The sequence below is a fragment of the Equus caballus genome, chromosome 21 (assembly GCF_041296265.1).
Source record: "Equus caballus isolate H_3958 breed thoroughbred chromosome 21, TB-T2T, whole genome shotgun sequence".
Classification (NCBI taxonomy): Eukaryota; Metazoa; Chordata; class Mammalia; order Perissodactyla; family Equidae; genus Equus; species Equus caballus.
In genome coordinates this window covers 60,539,414-60,560,030 of record NC_091704.1, presented here as the reverse complement: position 1 = coordinate 60,560,030, position 20,617 = coordinate 60,539,414, and the positions used below count along the sequence as shown (strand labels likewise).

General features: G+C 42.3%; 1 protein-coding gene across 6 annotated transcripts in view; it reads left to right on the top strand.

Moving 5' to 3' along the window:
* The window catches only part of TRIO (trio Rho guanine nucleotide exchange factor), a 356,186-nt gene that overhangs the window by 311,199 nt on the left and 24,370 nt on the right, over positions 1-20,617 (top strand). For 3 of the 6 annotated variants that reach the window (XR_011430259.1, XM_023625830.2, XM_070246030.1), the window contains exons 36-42: positions 764-934; positions 3,544-3,639; positions 9,988-10,136; positions 11,310-11,376; positions 13,056-13,159; positions 17,710-17,779; positions 19,998-20,087. Coding sequence is in view for 3 of the 6 variants with exons in the window: in XM_023625830.2 (XP_023481598.1) it covers positions 764-934; positions 3,544-3,639; positions 9,988-10,136; positions 11,310-11,376; positions 13,056-13,159; positions 17,710-17,779; positions 19,998-20,087 (747 nt within the window). In the remaining 3 variants the exon portion in view is untranslated. Of the gene's footprint in view, positions 1-763; positions 935-3,543; positions 3,640-9,910; positions 10,137-11,309; positions 11,377-12,276; positions 12,954-13,055; positions 13,160-17,709; positions 17,780-19,997; positions 20,088-20,617 lie in introns of those variants that run through there. The other 3 variants (XR_002802647.2, XR_011430260.1, XM_023625832.2) reach the window with 3 other exon arrangements.

Below are 20,617 nucleotides of genomic sequence, written 5' to 3'. Positions count from 1 at the left end.
GGTGGTGTCAGTTGAGGGGCCCTCGGAATTTTTAATTTAGACCCCCTGCCTCCCAAATCCCATACTGACTTGAAAAGAAAAAGGCAGCCAGAGAGAAAGGACAAGATTGGTATCATTTAATTTATTTTGCAGATATGGGCTTTCTGCTGCCTTTTTCCTGGCTGTGTTTTGCCACAGTTTTCACTGGAGTGTGTGGTTCATTGTGTCCTCATCTGTGTGTTTTATAAATCTATGTCCTCTTAGTAGAAATTAAACTGAATTTTTTTTCTAAAAATAAAAGTAGAGGAAAATTAATATGATACTTAATTCACATTCTTAAAATGCATCTTGGGTTGTATTTTTCTTTATGCCCTTCGTATGTCAGTGAATTCTTTTCTAGCAAGGTACCAAAAATGAAATAAAACTAGACCAAAGGAACTGAATTGACATGAGGATTATGGTTCAAGTTTTTTAGCCTTTTTTTTTTTTTTACTGGTGGCTTAAAGATGAGATGTGTTCAAAGCCTAACAGATAACATTGGCATTTTCTTCAAAAGACGCGCTCAGGGGCCCTTCTTTCGTCCAAGTTGGCAAGTGAGGTAGCTGGGTTGCAGAAAGGAATGAAAAGTTACCGTGAGGGTGGAAAAAGGTTGTCCCTGACTTCTGCCATCTCAGTTTCTGTCCTGGCTCTACATTCCCAGTTAAGCCCTTAGGACTCAGCTTCTGCGAAGTGACATTGACAGTCAGGCCTAGAATATAATGAGGGAATGTTGGTTTGATTTCAGAGAGGCCGGAACGAGGGCCTGAGCAGCGGCACGCTCTCTAAGTCCTCCTCGTCGGGCATGCAGAGCTGTGGAGAGGAGGAAGGGGAGGAGGGAGCCGACGCCGTGCCTCTCCCCCCGCCCATGGCCATCCAGCAGCACAGCCTGCTCCAGCCGGACTCGCAGGAGGACAAGGTAAGGGGGGCCCACGCCACCTGTGCGAGGGAGGGGCTGTACAGTAGCTGCTGTCCACCAGCCTCCTTCCAGGAGACAGGTGACTCCAGGGCTGGAAAAAGGTGCCCAGAAAGCATACTGCTTCTCCAGGCAGATTCTGCCTGTTTTCACCCCAAAAGTATAGATAACAAAGTCCATGTAGACTAAGCAGTACAGTGTGCTTGTATAAATAAGCAGTACACGTGTGCTCTGTATAAATACGTTCAATGCCTTTTTAATGATGCTTTAGTAATTACTACTCTTAAAGCAGTTGTAGTTTTTCTTCCTGTACTGGCGAGGGTCCCTGAGAGAACAGAGGATCCACACGCAGGCTGCAGGATTGCGCCTGGAGGAGCAGTCGGCCAGCCCGTTCTCTCTGTTGGTGCTTTTGCACACGGGTGTCATTTTCAGATGAGATTGTCTGGCTGTCCAGTGCCTTTTCCAGCATGGCCGACACCAGCCTCCAGCTGGAGCATGGAGATAGTTGTCAAAGTATAGCAATCAGTTCAAAGCCGTGAATCTCCTCTTTGGATGTATGTGGAGGCTTCAAGCTGAGTAATAAATCTTCTTTTGTTTTTTTTTCCCTTTTTGAGTTTTGATATAATCTAAAATTATTTTGTGCATCCCAGTTGTAGCACCATAAAATATCAGAAAGGAAACCTGAGAACTGTGGCTTGCACATCCTCTTGCCTTCAGGCCTTTTCTGCTCCTCCAGACTGGCAGGTGTTGAAAACCATGCTATGAAGTCATTACTGGCAATTTTTTTTCTTTTTGGCAGTAACTTTTCTGCATAAAACAGATGTTTTGCTTGGTTTTCCCATTCTTCCCCTTTTTCCTTCCCTGACCCCCTCTGCAGGGCTAACACGGTCAGTCACTTGCTAGATTGCCTGTGTTTTATGACCTGGGTCTGCCCGGGCCTGGTGATTGACAGCTGTGAGGCCGAGGCAAATCACGCATTAGTCATAACCTCAGGCAGATATTTCCACTGCCCCTTCTCTGTAGAACTCTGCTTCCTCCTCCCTTTGTGGCACTCGGTGCACAGTAAGGGTGCTGAGGTCTCAGCTGAAGGACGTAGCTTGGGTTTGAGTCTGGAGGGTGGGGGTGTCTGAGGTGCAGACCCTGTGCTGGGGATGCAGGCGGCTGAGGTAGGGAAGACCTCACCCCCCACTGCACTGAGCAGACTCACCAGGAACTGGGGCTGTGTCGTCTCTGACGATTCCTAAGCTGTTTTGTAGCATCTAAGCTAAACCTTTCTCAAAAGCAGAAAACTGACATTTCTTAAAGCTGGACAGTTACCCAAAAGTGCGGTACCGGGCCTGGTTGACTTATTCACTGAATAAGAGAGTATTTTTCTCCATTTAAAGAGTGGATTGCGCTAGATTTTTCTGTTTGCTAAAATCATTTATTGGTTATTGTGTTCCCTCATTGGGTATTGTCAATAGCGATTCTTCATTTACAAAAATCTATAGTGATGTTCCCAGAGAGTTTCTTATCTTGTGACTAATGTTTTGTTCTGTTCTGTTTTCTCTTTTTGTAAACCGTCACTGCAGCATTATGTTGATTTGTGTTCTGTGTCTGTTTTGGCTCAGTTTCCTTACCTCTCCATTTGAATTTTTTTCCTTGTTTTCTTCACCTCATATTCCAGATTTCATTAGACCAAGCCAGCATTTGTTTTGCAAAGTACATATCTGGCTCCACATTTGTAAAAGCCTTGTTGTAAATGTATAAATTCGTATCTGTCTACTGTGAGAAATGCATCATTAGGACAGCTAGCCGTGTGTCGCATGCATCTCTGCTGTCCTTAATATGAAGCAAGGTTCATATTACGCCCCCTTCTAGTTTCCAGTTAATTAATGGTGCAAGTAATCTGCAAACACACCGTGTTTGCTAATTACTGAGACTTGAACTCGGAGTCCCTCCCCCAGATTCCTTACCTGTCCACCCCTGTACACCTGATTCTAGCCGTAAATGGCATCTGATAGCTTGTGAGGCCGCAGATCTTCTGTACTCTGCACTAAGCATTGGGGAAATGGATGGCACAGGAAATGGTGAGCTCGTCCCCCCTCCTCCCTGTCTGGTCAGTGCGCCCTGGGTCCTTTCCTTTTCTTTCTCGTTTCTTTCTTTTAACCCCATCACCACAGTAATGCCATTTTTAGTAACCCGCTTTGTTTCCTGATTATTTAAGGATTCACTCGTTAGACCTTAGGCCTTTCATTCTTCCGCTGATCAGATTCTGTATTTTGTCTCCTTAGCCAGTAGCCTAGCCTGCAGTTGCGAAAGCTACAGTTAGAAGTTCCCCATGCCCAGTCACCTCTTTGAAAAACATTATGATGTTACATGACTACAGATTAAAAACAGACTTTGTCTGCTTTCAACATGTATCCCAGACAGGTTTTATTTAATATTTCATGTCAGAATATTGTAAATTTAAAAGGATGACTTTAAATAAATGCAAACAAAGACAAACTTGTGGTCTTTTTGTCTGGAGTTACTTTTACAAAGAGACTGAGCTTGCAGGAGAATGTACCATCTGTCCAGTGACTAACACGAGGCCTCCCCCTCCCCTTTCTTTTTCTGAACCTCTTCCCCAGGCTTCTTCTCGATTAATCGTCCGCCCCACCAGCTCTGAGACACCGAGCGCAGCCGAGCTCGTCAGTGCCATTGAGGAACTCGTGAAGAGCAAGATGGTAAGGCTTCCCAGAGCATCTGAGGTCTGGAGCGGCCCTGAGGTGCTGCTTGCAGGTGGATACACCCTTGTCTGTGTGCTGCTCTGGTCCACAGAAGGTGCCTGTGGACTACTGCACTTCACGGGTCCCAAAGGCCACCCTCACTTCTCACCGACTGCAAGTTTGGAGGTCCCCGGGACCATCCTCAGGTTCAGTAATTTGTTTGAAGTTCTCACGGAACTAAGAAAAGTCACACATGTGGTTTCCTGCTGTGAAAGGACATTGATTAAAATCAGCCAGGGAAGAGGTGCATGATGGGGCAGGGTCCAGGAGGGTTCCAGGTTCAAGCTGCCAGTTGTCCTCTCCCCTTGCAGTCGTGTGGGCAGTGCTGACTGTATGTACAGCGTGTTGCCAACCAAAGACACCCACCCGAACCTTGATGTTCAGAGTTTTTATTTGAGCTCAGTCACATGCCCAGGATTGGCTGCTCACATGGTCACGTTTGTCCCCTGCCCCTCCAGAGATCAAGATAGCACGTGGCCCAAAGCTCCCACCAGAAGTCACATTGTTAGCATAGACTATCTGTCTTGGCCCAAGGGCCCCAGGTAGACAGACATTCTTCTACCTTCCAAGGAGGACCTTCCAAGGGCTTAGAGATGCCTGCCAAGAGCCAAGGTTGGTCCTTTCCTGCACCCATGCTGTCTGTGATGCTGGCACCATCATGGCAAACATGGTGGGTTTCAGTCTTGTCTGAGTGTACCCAGTGTCGGTTGTACTCACAGATAGGCTGATGGTGTTCTTTTGCTTTGTCTGAGGTCTTTCATTTAGACTGACAGTGTATAAGGGAGAAGGGTTGGCACTGTTATGTAAGGGCTTTATTCTCTTAGTGACCTCTGTATTGCCAGTTGATCAACATGGGTTTGATTAATAAAAGACCCAAATCAAATGTTGATTCCTTGAGCTTAGACAGTTATGCATTGCTTCTAACTGATTCAAATCAAGTAATTTCTATGTTTCTTTATTTTTCCTAACTATGAAATGGAAAAACCGTTAATGGTAACAATTTTCAGACTAGCATGTCCTACTACCTCTGTGAAGTTATTTAACATCCTGTAAAAATCACCTCTTCCAAAGTAAAAGCCCTCAGCCTCTCCCATAATCTGTTCTCCAGAGGTAACTGCTGTGAATAGTTTGACAAGTTTCTCTCCAGAGATCTTTGCAGGCGCAAACATATATGGGGGAGGAGAAGGGAACATATGCATGCTTTTTCTTTCAAAATGGATTCATCCAATTTTTAAGATTCTAAGATTTAAATATCTTGAGGATATGTACATCAGTACATACAGATTCATCTGAGTTCTTTTAATGGCTATATAATATCCCATTATATAGATGCAGTGATGATAATACCACTAAGGGCTTACTCTAAACTAGGTGGTACTCTGAGTCCTAAGCGTGTATAAATTTATATTCCCCACAACAGCCCTTTAAGGTAGGCACTCACTATTGTATCCCATTTTACAGATGAAGAAACTGAGGCACACAGAATGTTTAAAAACTTGACTAGCTAGTAAGAGGCAGACATGATTATACTACAGTTTATTTAAATAAATTCCATAATAATATGTCTATTAAGTTGTTTTCAGTTTTTCACTATTAGAAACATCCGTGTTCATCACGTGTGTGTGATTATGTCCATTGGGTAAATTTCCAGGACTGGAATTGCTAGGTCAAAGGGTATACAGTCAGGGCAGGCGCAGTGGTTAAGTTCACATGTTCCACTTCTTGGTGGCCCAGGGTTCACTGGTTCGGTTCCTGGGAGTGGACATGGCACTGCTTGGGAGAAGCCATGCTGTGGTAGGCGTCCTGCATATAAAGTAGAGGAAGATGGGCATGAATGTTAGTTCAGGGCCAGTCTTCCTCAGCGAAAAGAGGAGGATTGGCAGTAGTTAGCTCAGGGTTAATCTTCCTCAAAAAAAAAAAAAAGGGTATAGAGTCATGTGCCACATAACAATGTTTTGGTCAACGATGGACCGAATATATGACAGTGGTCCCATAAGATTAGTACCATGTAACCTAGGTGTGTAGTAAGCTACACCATCTAGGTTTGTGTAAGTGCACCCTATGATGTTCAAGTAACAACAAAATCGCCTAACAGTGCATTTCTTAGAATGTCTCCCCGTCGTTAGGCGACACATGATTGTACTTTAAAGTTAGGAATTTATCTTCCTTGAGTCAAGTATTAACTAGGTGCCATGCATAGCATTCCCATTTCTTCTTCCACCCTTTAACATCTTCTAATGAAACTGCTTGACCCAGTCAAAAGGGATTATATCATGAAAAATTCAGACTGGCATGTATCGCCTGCCAAGCTGGAATTCCCCACCCCACCCCAGCCCCTGACCCCGGGCAGTTGTGCTGTGTTCTGAAAAGAACGTGATGGGCTTCAAGGTTCAGCAGGAAGTCAGGCAGCGAGGCGGACGGGACTTGGTAGATAACTCAAGACCTTGCCTTTACTGGTCAAGACTTTGGGATCATGTCAGTATGAGCTGAGCTAAACCACATCCTGGCTCTCTCTTTGAGAGACAAGTTGATTAATGGTCTAAACAGAGGACACTTAAATTGTAACTAGTCAGTTTCCAAGCATCCTCAAACATTTTAAAAACAGTCATTTGTACACATCAGTTATATGACCATTAAAATCATTCTTGTCTAATTGAAATAGTTTTTCCAAGGAATGCTACAAGGCAACCCTTTGTCAGCCATGCTAGTAATTATTCTGCACATATTTAAATTGCATTACATTTTAAGTGGTTTGAGATTCATTTGTAATTAGTTCAGATGGACTTTCAAATAGAGAGGAGTTCTATGGCCTGGCCTCTTTCAGCTTATACTGGTTTACTCTCCCTTTTCAATTCTGAGGAATTAAACTTCATCAGTTAAAACTAAGTTCTAGGGGCTGGCCTGGTGGGGTAACCATTAAGTTCACACGCTCCACTTGGGTGGCCTGGGGTTTGCAGGTTCAGATCCCGGGCGTGGACCTACACACCACTCATCAAGCCACGCTGTGGCAGCATCCCACATAAAATAGAGGAAGATGGGCACAGATGTTAGCTCAACAACAATCTTCCTCAAGCAAAAAGAGGAAGATTGGCAACAGATGTTAGCTCAGGGCCAGTCTTTCTCACAAAAACAAACAAACAAAAATAAGTTCTTTCCACTTATGTTGCTTCTTCATTTAACAGGTATAAAGGTATTGGCAAAGTGGAAAGGGCATAGATTTTGGGATTAGATAGACTTGGGCTCAAACTCTCCTACTTAATGCTTCAGCCTCTCCCAGCCTGTGTCCCTCACCTGGAACCTGGGGTCACAAATGGAGTGCTGTTTGTGAAGCTCCTAACAGGCTTCCAGCGTGTGGTCATTCACTAATTCCTCGTTGGAGAACCATATTTATGCTGTTTATGATAGACTCGTCCCTTCTTCATTCTCCATGGAGTGTAATCTAGATTCTGTCTCTTTCTGGTTCAGGGGAAACATAACCCTATTGGTTTCCTTTCACTAACCCTGTAGTGTCAAACAGAACTACTTTTTTTCCAGTAAAAACTCTAGTGAATCATTTTAATATCTGTCACTCTGTCCTTCTTCCCGTAACTGAGTCACTCCTGCGTGTCTCACTACGTGCCGCAGATGCTTGGTCATCCACGTTCGTTTTCTTGTGGGTGATCTCTTAGGCTGTAGCACCTTCATAACAGGATTTGAACACTGGATTGTTTACCCATCAGAAGCTCTGTATTAATTGATGGGACTGGGGAAGAAGGGGTGGTGTTCAACTGTTACGCAGTGTGTGTTCAAGGACTGACCCTCCTGACCCTAAAACCTGAGGATCCAGTCTGGAAAATTAAAACCATACTGAAAACTGTGCCCTGGGATTTGCTTCTCTCTCCGCCCTGCACATTGCTGGTCTAAGGACGTGCGTCTTTCCTGAGCATTGGCAGACAGCTGACAGCCGCAGGGACCATCTGAACTTGACTTTGAGGTTTTCTTCTCTTCATTGATCGACTAAAAGAGAAGATACAAGAAAGAATGAAAACAAACGAAGTAAACATCTAATTCAGTATATTAGAACAATAGCAAAATAAACCAAAGAAAAGCAGAAGGAATTCATTTGTAGAGAGAGAAGCAGAAATTAATGAGTTGGAAAACAGAAAAATAGTAGAGTAACAAACAAAACCAAAAATCTGTTCTTTCAAAAAATATGGGCATCAGGTAACCTTCTGAAGAAAATAAAAGCACAAATTCACAAAATAGGAAATTGTAAGGGAGAGAGAAACTTAGGAAATTGAAGCATAATACATTACTTTGTTCAACTCTCAGAAAGTAAATTTGAAAACCTGGATGAAATGGGCAGCTTCTTAAGAAAATATAATTTACCAAAGCTAACCTCAGAAGAGATTAAATATCTGCAGACCTGTCTTCTTGGATGAAAGTTGACAAGAACCTACCCACAAAAAAACCACCAAACCCAGAGGATTTTGCAATAATTCCTCCGAATCTGTGCAGTCCCAGTAATTCCCGCTCCAAGGCCGCTCTGTGCTGGCCATAGCCTTTTCACTTGCCCACCGTTTGTGTCAGAGGCCACTGGGCAGCATTGAGGGAGTGGATGGCATGAATGTGACGAGGACACGTAACCGTGACTGCATCCTGTCAGGGTGTCTGTACCCTCTGCCTGTCCACCTAGGTCTCCCAAGCCACAGTGAAGGACAGGCAACCATTCCACCCGCTGTAGAAGACGGGGCCTCAGGGACACCGGGGAAGTCCACGACTCTATCCCCAGCTCGCTCCTCTGTGTGAGGGGACGTCTGGAGTCTGTCTTTTTTCTCACTGTTCAAGTGAACGAAATTAGACCTAACGAGCTTCAGCTGTTTCCTTGCAAATCGGGACAGGAGACAGTGCAGAGCTTCCTCCCCCTCGTTCCTCCAGCTCCAGTCTCGGGTCAGAGACCTCCAGGACCTCCAAGCATGAGTCAAGCCTGCGCCCCGCCCCACAAAATGCTTGTTTCCAGGAAAGGTTAATAGCTAGTTATTTAAAAATAAAAGTGCTGTCTTCTCAGCAAACCCTGCTCCTTGGTTGTTTTTCATAAATAAGAGCAGCGGTTGCTGAACTGCCACGGCTCCGTGGGTTTGGGGAGCAAGAAGCCTGGACAGACTTTGTGTCCTTAAAGCTATGCTTGGTGACCAGGTCAGCATCAGCCTGCTACTCTTCAGGGGAGAAAATAAGACAAGTGTTAGAGATGTTAATTTGATAGGAAATATTAAGTCTTCTTGCAGTTTGTATTGGGCTTTTTATTTGAAGATAAGTGAATCACATTTTCCCAGTTCAATCACTGATTATCTCTTAGTGTCTCTATATGTCCAGCTAGGGTGCTTTGGAAATTTTTAGAGAACTATAACCTATATCCCTAGGAGCTTTGTGAGTTCAGGTCAAGAAAGAAAATTAATATGTACCAATTAGAAAATAACCAATTGTCATCAATATTCAACTCACAGATTTATTGACCACCTGCAAAGCTTTGTTCGAGGTTCGACAGGGGCTCCAACAGTGGAAACAGTCACCTGCAGGAGCTCTCCAGTGGGGGAGAGAAAGTTGTGGATAAGTAATTGAGGCCAGCAGGAGCACTGCTTCCTGCAGAAGAGACGGGGCGTTGTGAGTGCAAATGTCACAGCGATAGAGAGTGGTTTTAGCGGGGTGATCTGTGTGCGTTGAAGTATGAGTCGAGGCTTCATGGATAATCGAGAAACAAACCAATTTTATTTAAACTAAAATATAGATTGCTGACATTGCTACATGGCCCACCAACAAGGAATATGGTTGACGTGGTTGGGATAAGCTGGCCTGATGGAGGTGATTCCACACACTTCTGAAATAGTCATGCTTTCATTTGGCCAGGAATATAACTGAAAAGAAAATTGCTGGATTTGACATAGGTGCAGTGCTCTGATGTAAACTAGTTGTGTGTTTTCTAATCATTTGATAACTAGAAACAGAATATGTTAACATATATGAATTCCCTGTCCTTTTCATTCCAACTTTCCTCTCATCCAGTTTTTTGCTCAGTTTTTTTTCATTAATGTTGGGGTTGTCTTGTTAAATACTGTGTAATTTCACAAACATGGATTTTTTAATTTTGTAATCAGGCCTTCTGTATTTTCTGGTGTTTGAGATCTTCTTATGCTAATTTCAGCCTCGTGGACCAGGGGCGGGAAACGCGATTGGCGATGTGGTTTTCTTTCAGGCCCTGGAGGACCGCCCCAGCTCTCTGCTCGTGGACCAGGGGCGGGAAACGCGATTGGCGATGTGGTTCTCTTTCAGGCCCTGGAGGACCGCCCCAGCTCTCTGCTCGTGGACCAGGGAGACAGCAGCAGCCCTTCCTTCAACCCTTCAGACAACTCCCTGCTCTCCTCCTCCTCGCCCATCGATGAGATGGAAGAAAGGAAATCCAGCTCCTTAAAGAGACGGCAGTAAGACAGGAGTGTTTCCGTGGTCGTTATTTGGCGGGTTTCCTCTTGGTTGTCTTCAGAAACGTGGCTGGAATTCATCTCTGAATCAGTGAAGTGAGGCGATCGGGGCCTCTCGTTCAGTGATTGAACATGCTTAAAAAGCACTCAGAACCTCATAAGGGCCCAGTAAGCCAGAGCTGCAGTTTTTATTGTTTTATTTGTGTATTACATATACTTTATTTATAAATAAGAATGATATAAGAATATCTCTGTCACTTCTGGTGAGGAACTCCTATACTTTCTATTGTACACATAGTTGTGAAGGAAAAAGAAGGCAACATAAAATTAGATATAGTCCCGAAAACTTGAATATTTTTCAAGCGTACCTTAGTGATAGTGTTTCTCAGTTCCAGTAAAGCAGCTTATGGTGAAAAAAAGAGTCCCCAAAAATAGTACAAAACGTATACACTTGATCTTAGACAAAAGGCCGAGAAGCGATAGTACGAAAGGTTTAAACTCGCCTTTGGAGAAGAGGAAAGACTTACACACTGCGTGAGGGCAGAGAGCTGGTTTACTGAGCGCTGTGTCCCAATACCTAGAGCGATGTTGGGCACATAGGAGGTGCTGAGTGGGTGTTGGTTGAAAGAATGAATGGATGAATGAATGAACGAACCTTTTCAGGTTTGCTATATACCGGTCAAGTAATTGTCTTCGAGTGTCTGAGTGGCCTTCAGCAGTTACTGAACCTTACAAAAGAAACACTTCTGACTGGTGTGATCAGGTCCAAGGCTTTAAACATCTGAGTTAAGTTTTTTTCTTGTATGTCCACTGAAGCTTAAAATGACTAAATCATTAAAAAGCAGACAAGAAACCTGCTTCCTTTACCGTCGTGCCTTTATAACAAAGTTACATCTCAGCTTCTCTTGGTGGTTGTATGTGTGATCAGAGTGCAGTGGTGTGAATTCCCCTGATGTGAAGTGTCTTGTGACCTCTGCAGCCCTCATGGGTCACCCCCATGAACCTGTAAGTGACTTGGGACACACAAGGATGGAGACCCATTTGTGCAAATTTGATATGTTACAGTATCATCCCAGTGGGGGTCTGGCCTGACAAAAGCAAAAGTGTGAACGAATTCATTTAGAAAACAGAAAGAGTTTAGATTGTAATCACTGTGTTTTCTCACTCTCTTTCCAGCTACGTTTTGCAAGAATTAGTGGAGACAGAACGTGACTATGTGCGGGACCTCGGCTGTGTGGTTGAGGTATATGTTTTCAGAGATTTAATAACCTGTATTGGCCCCAAGAGGTGTCAAAGGGGTGTTGTGTTAGACAGTTTAACACTGATACCTTCTCAAAAGCTTTAAAATATTTTTGACCAAAAAAAAAAAACCAACCAAGTATTTCTGAAAAATAAAATGTAGCCAACTATCTTCACAATCCATGTACACTTTTAAAGGCTTCATTTTTGCATAGTGTGTCTTGACATAATTATTATTATTTTTTTTTTTTTAAGATTTTATTTTTTCCTTTTTCTCCCCAAAGCCCCCCGGTACGTAGTTGTGTATTCTTCATTGTGGGTTCTTCTAGTTGTGGCATGTGGGACGCTGCCTCAGCGTGGTCTGATGAGCAGTGCCATGTCCGCGCCCAGGATTCGAACTAACGAAACACTGGGCCGCCTGCAGCGGAACGCGCGAACTTAACCACTCAGCCACGGGGCCAGCCCCCTTGACATAATTATTTTTATAGTTAAGTTTTATAGTTATTATATCCAGCCATTTTATTTATTATGTGGTAACCTTGCCTTTAATCATTTTACGAGAGTGGGTGTCACTGCAGAGACGGGAATATCATTGGTTGACAGAGTCAGTGAGGCCAGCAGTGGGTTCAGTTCCATCCTGAATCCACCTGGATTTAGAGCTTGGTCTGTGGCTACACCAGACCATTTGCTTATGGTCTTCACAGAACGAATGTGTCATCATTTTCATTGCCTAGAAGTTGCTATACCCTAGGTAGACAGAGCAAAACCACTGCCTTTCATACTGAATCGAGGGCTGTCTCCAAGCTTATCCCTGCCATTAAGTTCAGGGCATAATCACATTAATAAACTCAATTCATCAAAAAGCTATTTTTATAGTGTAAAATTTTGTCACTTATTCTTTCAGCTCTGCAGGTATATACAGAACAATACTTTTGGGATGTACCTTCCATTAAAAGTAACGGCTGTCATCAGTCAGAGAAAGACGAACTCTATATGACTCCACTCATAGGTGGAAGTTAACATATTGACAAGGAGATCTGATCGGTGGTTACCAGGGAAAAGGGGGGGTTGGGGGAGGGCACAAAGGGGGAAGAGGTGTACCCACAACATGACTAACAATAATGTACAACTGAAATCTCACAAGGTTGTAATCTATCATACCATTAATAAAAAAATAAATAAAAAAAAAAGTAACGGCTGTCACAGTTAATTGTGTGACATAAGAGATTTAACATGTTTGATTAGTTTGCAGTCATTGTTAACAGTAAAATAAGTAACTGAATACTTAAGAGGTTCTTGTACAGGCTGAAGCCCATCTGAGTTAAATAGAAGTTTTAAACCACATTTCAGCAACATATGTAATCAACTCTTGTTAAAAAATCGATTTATGAAAAGTATGTTGTTAAATCCTTACTTAACTAGTTATGTAAATAATCCAAAAAGAAAACAAAATCTGTTTATATGAGATCAATCTGAGTACAGAGGAAATATGAATGTAATATTATCTTTCAAGTACCAGGTAAGAACCTTTTTCATATGGGGTGTACGTTTGGTTTTAAATAAAGAATTGGTTACAAGAGAGTGCATATGTGTATTTTGTTCTTTATGGCTATTAATCAACAGGTGATTACTTGATTCAAACATGTTCAATGAAATAAACTTGTTTTAAATATTTCATTATAGGGCTACATGGCACTGATGAAGGAAGACGGCGTTCCTGATGACATGAAAGGAAAAGACAAGATTGTGTTTGGCAACATCCATCAGATCTACGACTGGCACAGAGAGTACGTAAAATACATCATGCATGGTGGCATGCCCAGCATCATCACTTTGCTAAACTGCATGATGTCAGGCAAATGGTACAGGATATTTCCTTTTATTGCCTGTGTAGCCTCATGGAGGCAGCCACTGCAGAGGAAATATTGTTGGGCTGAGGACTCCTGTGGTGGCTTTTCATGGCACAGGATGAGTCTCTTATCTTCTTCATGCTGGTCCATCCAAGGGGCCCATGTGGGTGTTGCTGGAACCCTGACAGCCCAGGTTCATGGCCTAGTCCTGACCTCTGGCCATGTGCTTCCCCTCTCTATACCTCCATTCTTCATCTACACAACATGGGTCATAGTGTGACCTGTCTCATGGACTTTTTGTGAAGAGGGACCTGAGTTCATGCATGAAAGCACATAGAGTAAGCCTTGATGAATGGTTCTAATTAGATTTGCAGCCACTTCTTTAATAAACACCAATTACTATTAGACGGTTTTAAAGATATTTTTCCAACTCAGTTTTAATGGAAAAATAGACATGATTGCCCATGAAAATCAGCTTTTATCCCAGTGCATTGCCATGCCTGTCCTAACCAGGAGGAGATCCACATGGGGGCAAATGCTGCAGCAGCTGCCTCCGCCTGCCAGAACTTGTCCCCACACATCTGTCCCTTCTGGTCACCTCAGACCTAATTTTAAAAATCCTCATCATCTGGGCAGCACTTAGTGCCAGCTGCTGACACTGTTGTGGATTGTTTCAGCAGCACTGTTCTGCTCCCCATTATCAGAACAGGCCTCCTGCTTTCCTGTCTTAATATCTTCTTTTAGGTTTGTTAATAGTTGCTTTATGTACTTTGGTGCTTCTGTGTTGGGTGCATACGTATTTATAAGTGTTATGTCTTCTTGGTGGAGTGTCCCTTTGATCATTACATACTACCTCTCTTTGTCTGTCTTTACCTGTCTTATCTTGAAGTCTACTTTGTCTGATATAAATATTGCAATACCTGCTTTCTTTTGTTTGCCATTGGCTTGGAGTACCATCTTCCATTCCTTCACTCTGAGCCTGTGTTTGTCATTGGAGCTGAGATATGTTTCCTGAAGTCAGTGTATTGTCGGGTCTTGTTCTTTAATCCATCTCACCACTCTGTGTCTTTTTATTGGCGAATTCAATCCATTTCTGTTTAGGATGATTATTGATATATGAGAGCTTAATGCTGCCATTTTATCACACGTTTTCTAGTTCTCTTGCATTTCTTTTGTTTCTTCTTTCTTTTATGTATTTTGATCTACTAATTGAGTTATGTAGTTTTTCATGTTATGTTTCTTTGTTTTCTCCTATTTATTATTTATGTCTCTGTTCTGCTTTTTTGTTTAGTGATTACCCTGAAGTTTGTGTTCAAAATCTCATAGATAAGACAGTCCCTTTTCTGATGGCTTCTAATTTCCTTAGACTAAACCAATACAGTCCCTTTCCTCTTCCCCTCCTAAGTTGTTTTTCTCACATCTAATTCCATCTTGTGTTGTGAGTTAAAATGTCAAGATTATGTTTGTTTTTGGTGTTTTCCTTCCCTTTATCTTTAAGGCTGTACTTGAGTATTTGCTAACCTGTTCTGATGTATAGCTACAATTTTCTGATTTTGTCTACGTATTTATCTCCTTACTCCATGCTTTGTAACCCCTTTCTCCTTCTCTTTTTCGGGTACTAGGGCCTTCTTCAGGATTTCTTGTAGGAGGGGTCTCAGGCTTACGAACTCCCTTAGCTTTTGTTTATCTGGGAAAGTTTTTATTTCTCCATCATTTCTGAAGGATATTTTCACTGGATAGAGTATTTTTGGCTGAAAGTTTATGTCCTTCAAAGATTTGAATATGTCATTCCAGTCTCTCTAGCCTCTAAGGTTTCTGCAGAGAAGTCTGCTGAAAGCCTGATAGGGGTTCCTTTATAGGTATTTTTCTTCTGCCTTGCTGTCCTTAGTATTTTTTCTTTGTCGTTTAGTTTTGCCAATTTCACTACTATATGCCTTGCAGTAGGTCTTTTTACATTGACATATTTAGGAGATCTGGTTGCCTCTTCCACATGGATTTCCATCTTCTTCCCTAGCTTTGGGAAGTTCTCTGCTATTATTTCTTTGAACGAGCTTTCTGCTCCATTCTTCTTCTCTTCTCCCTCTGGAATACCTATAATTCTTACATTGCATTTCCTAATTGACTCAGCTATTTCTCAGTTTCTTCATTTCCTTTTAGTCTTAGTTCTCTCTCCTCTGTCAGGAGCATTTCAACATGTATCTCCTCAGTTATGCTGACTCGCTCCTCTATGATATCCAGTCAAGGGTTCAGGGAATCTATGTTTTGTTTTATCTTTTCCATTGTGTCTTTCATCTCCAATATTTGTGATTGATTCTTCTTTATAGTTTCAATCTCTTTTGTGGAGGAGCTCCTGAACTTGTTGAATTATCTCTCTATGTTCTCTGTTGAGTCGTTGAGTTTTTTGACGATAGCTATTTTGAATTCTCTGTCATTTAGATTATGTATTTCTGTGTCCTCAGGACTGATTTCTGGGTACTTGTCATTTTCTCTCTGATCTGGAGGTTTAATACAATTTTTCATACTGCTAGAGGGCGTGGCTCTGTTTTTGCACATCATGGTATTATTTGGTCACAGTTACTGCCTGTCGACATTTGTGGGTGTCAAGAGTTGCGTATTCTGAGCCCTGTGCATTCTGCTGTGATCCTAGGCACTGGAGCTGGCGCTGGGCTGGTGGGGTGGAGAGTCACTTTGTTCTGCATACTCTCAGGGTGTTCTCACTCTCCCCTCGCTGTCTTCTCTTGTGGGGGGTTGGCTTGATGAGGTTACCCCCGCATTAGCTTTCACCTCCCTAGGGGCTTTCCCCTAGCCTGCAAGGGCCCTCAGGGATCTTTGAGTTTCCCACAAACTAACGTCACTTCCCCCATTCCTTCCCTCTTGGAGGCCACCCACAGTCCCAGATCCCAGTCTTTTGGAGAGGGAGCAAAGTTTTCTCCTGCCCCATTCCACCCCCTCGAGGGGGGCTCCAGCCTCTCCGCCCTCTGTCATATGGCTGCATGGATCTCTCAGACGTCTTTTATGTTGTATTTGGATGTCCTCTGTTGGAGTATGAATGTCTTTTCTGTTGTATAGTGGAGGGGAGAGATTACCAGGAAAGCTCACTCCACCATGAAGCTGACGTCACTCCTTCTGGGCAGCAGGTGTCTGTGGTCTCTGACTGCGCATCAGGCGCAGGGACATGGGCAAGGGCGCTGGGCGTGCATGCAGCTCCCACCCCACATCCCACCCCTGCTTTCCTGTCTTCATGTACTTTGCTGCCTCTCGGCTTGGAGCATGCTTGCATCACCTTCAGCACCAGGTCAAATGCTCACCTTTGCATTAGACCTGAGCATTCCAATCAGACATGTTCTCTCCTCCTTGTAGATGACACACATAAATGTGCTTCAGAAACTGTAAAATACTATGCAAATATAAGGAGGGATTATCATGGTATCAAGTGGTACTTTATTACTTCAATTCTTACCTCTACTAACAGAATGTAAAACCCTCAAACCCAGGTACAAGGTCTTTATTTTCTTATCCCCTGTGATACCTAATTCAGTCGGACTCGTAGATAAATGATTGATCAGCTCCAGAAACAACACTCTAACTCACAGCTCTGTAGACTATAGACTTACCGAAGTACACAGTGGAACCCATTTAAAAAGGGATATTTGGTGCTGTTATCTAGACTGCTGACCCCAAGGCTGATTTCTAAGCTGTTATGGGGAAGGGGAAACAGCACAGCACTCCTGGGGTGACCAGACAGAGAAACTGCACCCAGAGACCATGTCTGCTCTGGAGTGTGCAGGGCAAGGGGGTGTTAAAACCCCAAGTGCTGGACAGTTCACTACAGCGTGAACTGGTGTGCAAGTGTGCAGGTTAATAAAATACCAAGATAAATATCAGCATCTTTGAGTGATAACTGAGGTCAGCGTATGTCTTACAGACAACTACAGCCCAGAAGGAGTGAAGGGCAGTCGTCCACCGCTGTTTGGTATCTGTGATCAGACCAAGTTTTAGTCTTGATGGGAACTAATATTTGTAACCTAGAAGTTGATTTTGACAGTATTTGAGAAAACTTTATAAAACTGGCAGAGGTAACGTATTTAGTATTTTATATGTTGTTATCCAATTTGAGCCTCTTAAAATTATCCTAGAAAGAATATAAAACTCATAAGTACAAGTACCAAGTTTTTGGAAATAAAAATTGCTTTGAAACATTTACTTTTCCCTCAGTATTCAGCCAGGATATTATTGCTTGTGTCATTAGAAAAATGAGACAAAAATGTTAATTGCCAGTCAAGGGATGGTGTCATTCTGCTTTTTTTGACTCTGTGTCCCTTGCTTTCTGCTCTAACAAAATGTTTGCCATGTCTGTTATATTTGTTAAGTATGTACTTTACGCTTCCCAGCTGCTCATGTTGGAACAGACTGTTTTGAAAATAGAAACCTCAGTCTAAAATCAGAAGGCCAAATTGGAAATGGCTCTGATAATTCTCTCATTTCAGCTTTTTTTTAGGAGAGTTGGAGAAGTGCCTTGAAGATCCAGAAAAACTGGGATCCCTTTTTGTTAAACATGTAGGTACACTAACATTATTTGTATTCTGTTCTGTTGTTGTCGTGTTTAGTCATTAGTTTATCAGATTAAAGAACTCTCCGTTTACAGAAGTGCTTATGTTAAGAATAAACTCAAATGCACAGGGTCAGCAAGTCAGAATTAAAATCCCATCTTGCTCTTCTACATTTGAATGATCTGCTTTCCCAGTCATCTGGCCCCCACTGGCCATTTAGCTCACAGACAGTCCAGGGTGGTCAGAAGGGACCCAGAGCCAGACCTGAAGCAGGATCGTATGTGCGGGTGTCTGCAGGTACACAAGTGTTTGGTGGAGAAGATCGTTTACCTAGACGTGCATGGGTTTACCGTGGTAACCAGTATATGTATATATAGAAAATAAGTGGGTTCACATTAAGGCTTTTTTCTTTTAAGAAAAATTATATTTTCTAAAACTTAGTGACAACAGTTTTTGTATTTTTACAAGTCTCTTTAATGTCTGACTTAATAGAAGACAGATGGATTTCATATCTGCTTCTATATTTCATCTACTGTGATATGTTTTTTAGTTAAAATACCTGAAAAAATCCATCCTCACACAGATATACAGTTGGAATGGGATAAGGATTTCAATGGCCTTTTCAGATCTTTACAGATAGTGTTCTTAGATACTACACCAAAACTCGACAGGTGATAATTTCTTAAAGGTTAGTTGCAACGTGGAATCTGAAAACCCACTGGTGAAGGTCTCCTTTGCTGTGACACTAAAAGCCATTTAACTGTCCTGCACTTAAAGGCTCTTTCACCCATGACCGGCTTGTGACATCGTGCATTGCTCAGTTGGAAAATGTTGGTTCACTAATTTAGACAGATCTTACAGGTGTTGAAACATTTCATTACACAATATCAAAAAAGCAGATTTGTTAATGTCACCACCCATCTCTTCAGAAAAGTCTTTAAGTATCATTGAGTTCATGGTGGCAGATACATGTTTTCCAAAATGCTAGGTTTTTGCTTGAAAGCTTAAATCTTTGTTATTAACAGACATTGCAAGTTGTTTGCCTTCAAATGACGGTCTTATTTTGTTCATGCTCTAGAAAATGTGTCCCAGATACCCAAGTGTAAGTAATTAGAGTTTGTGTCCGCCATTCTTTCCCGTGAAAATGGCAGTCCATAAAAACGAGCGGCCAGCTCAGCTCATAGCTCTGTCTCATAGTGCTTTCCTTTGAGACAACAATCCTATACAGCAGAAGTATTAGAAGGACCTCCATTTTGTCAGAAGAATGTGGAAAAGATGTATACCTCATGGTTGAGTTTTAATAAAGTGGATTGTTATTGCTTCATCAAGGACATTCTTAGTTGAAACTGGTACTTTTTTTTTTTTTTAAAGATTTTATTTTTATCCTTTTTCTCCCCAAAGCCCCCCAGTACATAGTTGTATATTCTTCGTTGTGGATCCTTCTAGTTGTGGCATGTGGGACGCTGCCTCAGTGTGGTTTGATGACTAGTGCCATGTCCGCGCCCAGGATTCGAACCAATGAAACACTGGGCTGCATGCAGCGGAGCACGCGAACTTAACCACTCAGCCACAGGGCCAGCCCCGAAACTGGTACTTTTTACTACGAGCATGTGGTGGTGAAGAGTATTTCCTAAGTTACCAGCAGTTTCTCCTAACTTACATGGTTTTGCATATCAGTGCAAATGTGAACACAATGAAAAAGGGCAAATGACACCTTAGTATTATTTTCAAAATAGTTTTGACCTAATGGATCCCCTGATAGGCCTCAGGGCCCCCCAGGGGTGTGCACACCACACTTTGAGGATCAGTGGATCAAGGAATGGCTGACTGTCTACTTTTCCCTGCCTTCAGTGTTTGAGATTAAAGAGCTTTTTCTTCCCTGCTAGAAACAGCCAGGCTTCCTAGGACCATTGCACCACTTGGAGGGGTGGGAGTGATTCTTCATTTAATTTTAAGAACTGTATCATTTCGCTACCTCTAATGCTTGCTGGTGAAGTGAGAGGTTGGATATATCTGAAGGAGCAATAATGAGGGACTGTTTTTGGAGCCACAAAGCAGAATGCTGACCTACATCATGAATCTGGAATGTGCTCTCAAGAGCCTAAACCATACAGCTTTGTTTTAAGAAAATTTCCTTCATGAACGTGCTGAAACGTCCATGTGCTCTTACATTCTAATTGAACTAATGTTGTTTTAACCCCTCTGTTCGCCTTTTTTGTTCCCAGGAGAGAAGGTTGCACATGTACATAGTTTATTGTCAGAATAAACCAAAGTCTGAGCACATTGTCTCGGAATACATTGATACGTTTTTTGAGGTAAGGCCCAAGAGGAGAACAAAGTATTTCTGAGTCTTTTGTTACAGTTCATTTCTAAAAATTAAAGCATCGTTTATTTCCCAGGAGATTAAGCAATCCTCAGGAAATTAGCCTCAGTTATGAGAGTTCTGAACCTCTGTTTCTTTCCTATAAATCAGAGAAATGAGTGTGAATTTAATCTCTGCTCGAATCCCTTTCCATTCAGAAACTGTAGTCATTGTTAAAATAAGGGGTTTTCTTAATCAGTTTTAAACATAAGGCTTATTACAAATTCAGAATAATTCATGATCTAAGCTTTTAACCTAAAAAGGAGTTATGTCTTTGCATGAATAAAAAAGCAATTTGAAAGAAGGTCCTTAAACAAGTTTAAAAGACTATTTTTACAAAACAGCTCAGAAAGGTAAAGTGTAAAATTGGTCATTCTGAGAACTAATGTAGCACTAGTTGGTTTTTGTGCAGTGGGCTCTTTTCTCGTTACTTTTACTGACAGTTTTGTAGTTAGCATTTCTGACAATTACAAGAACAAATTG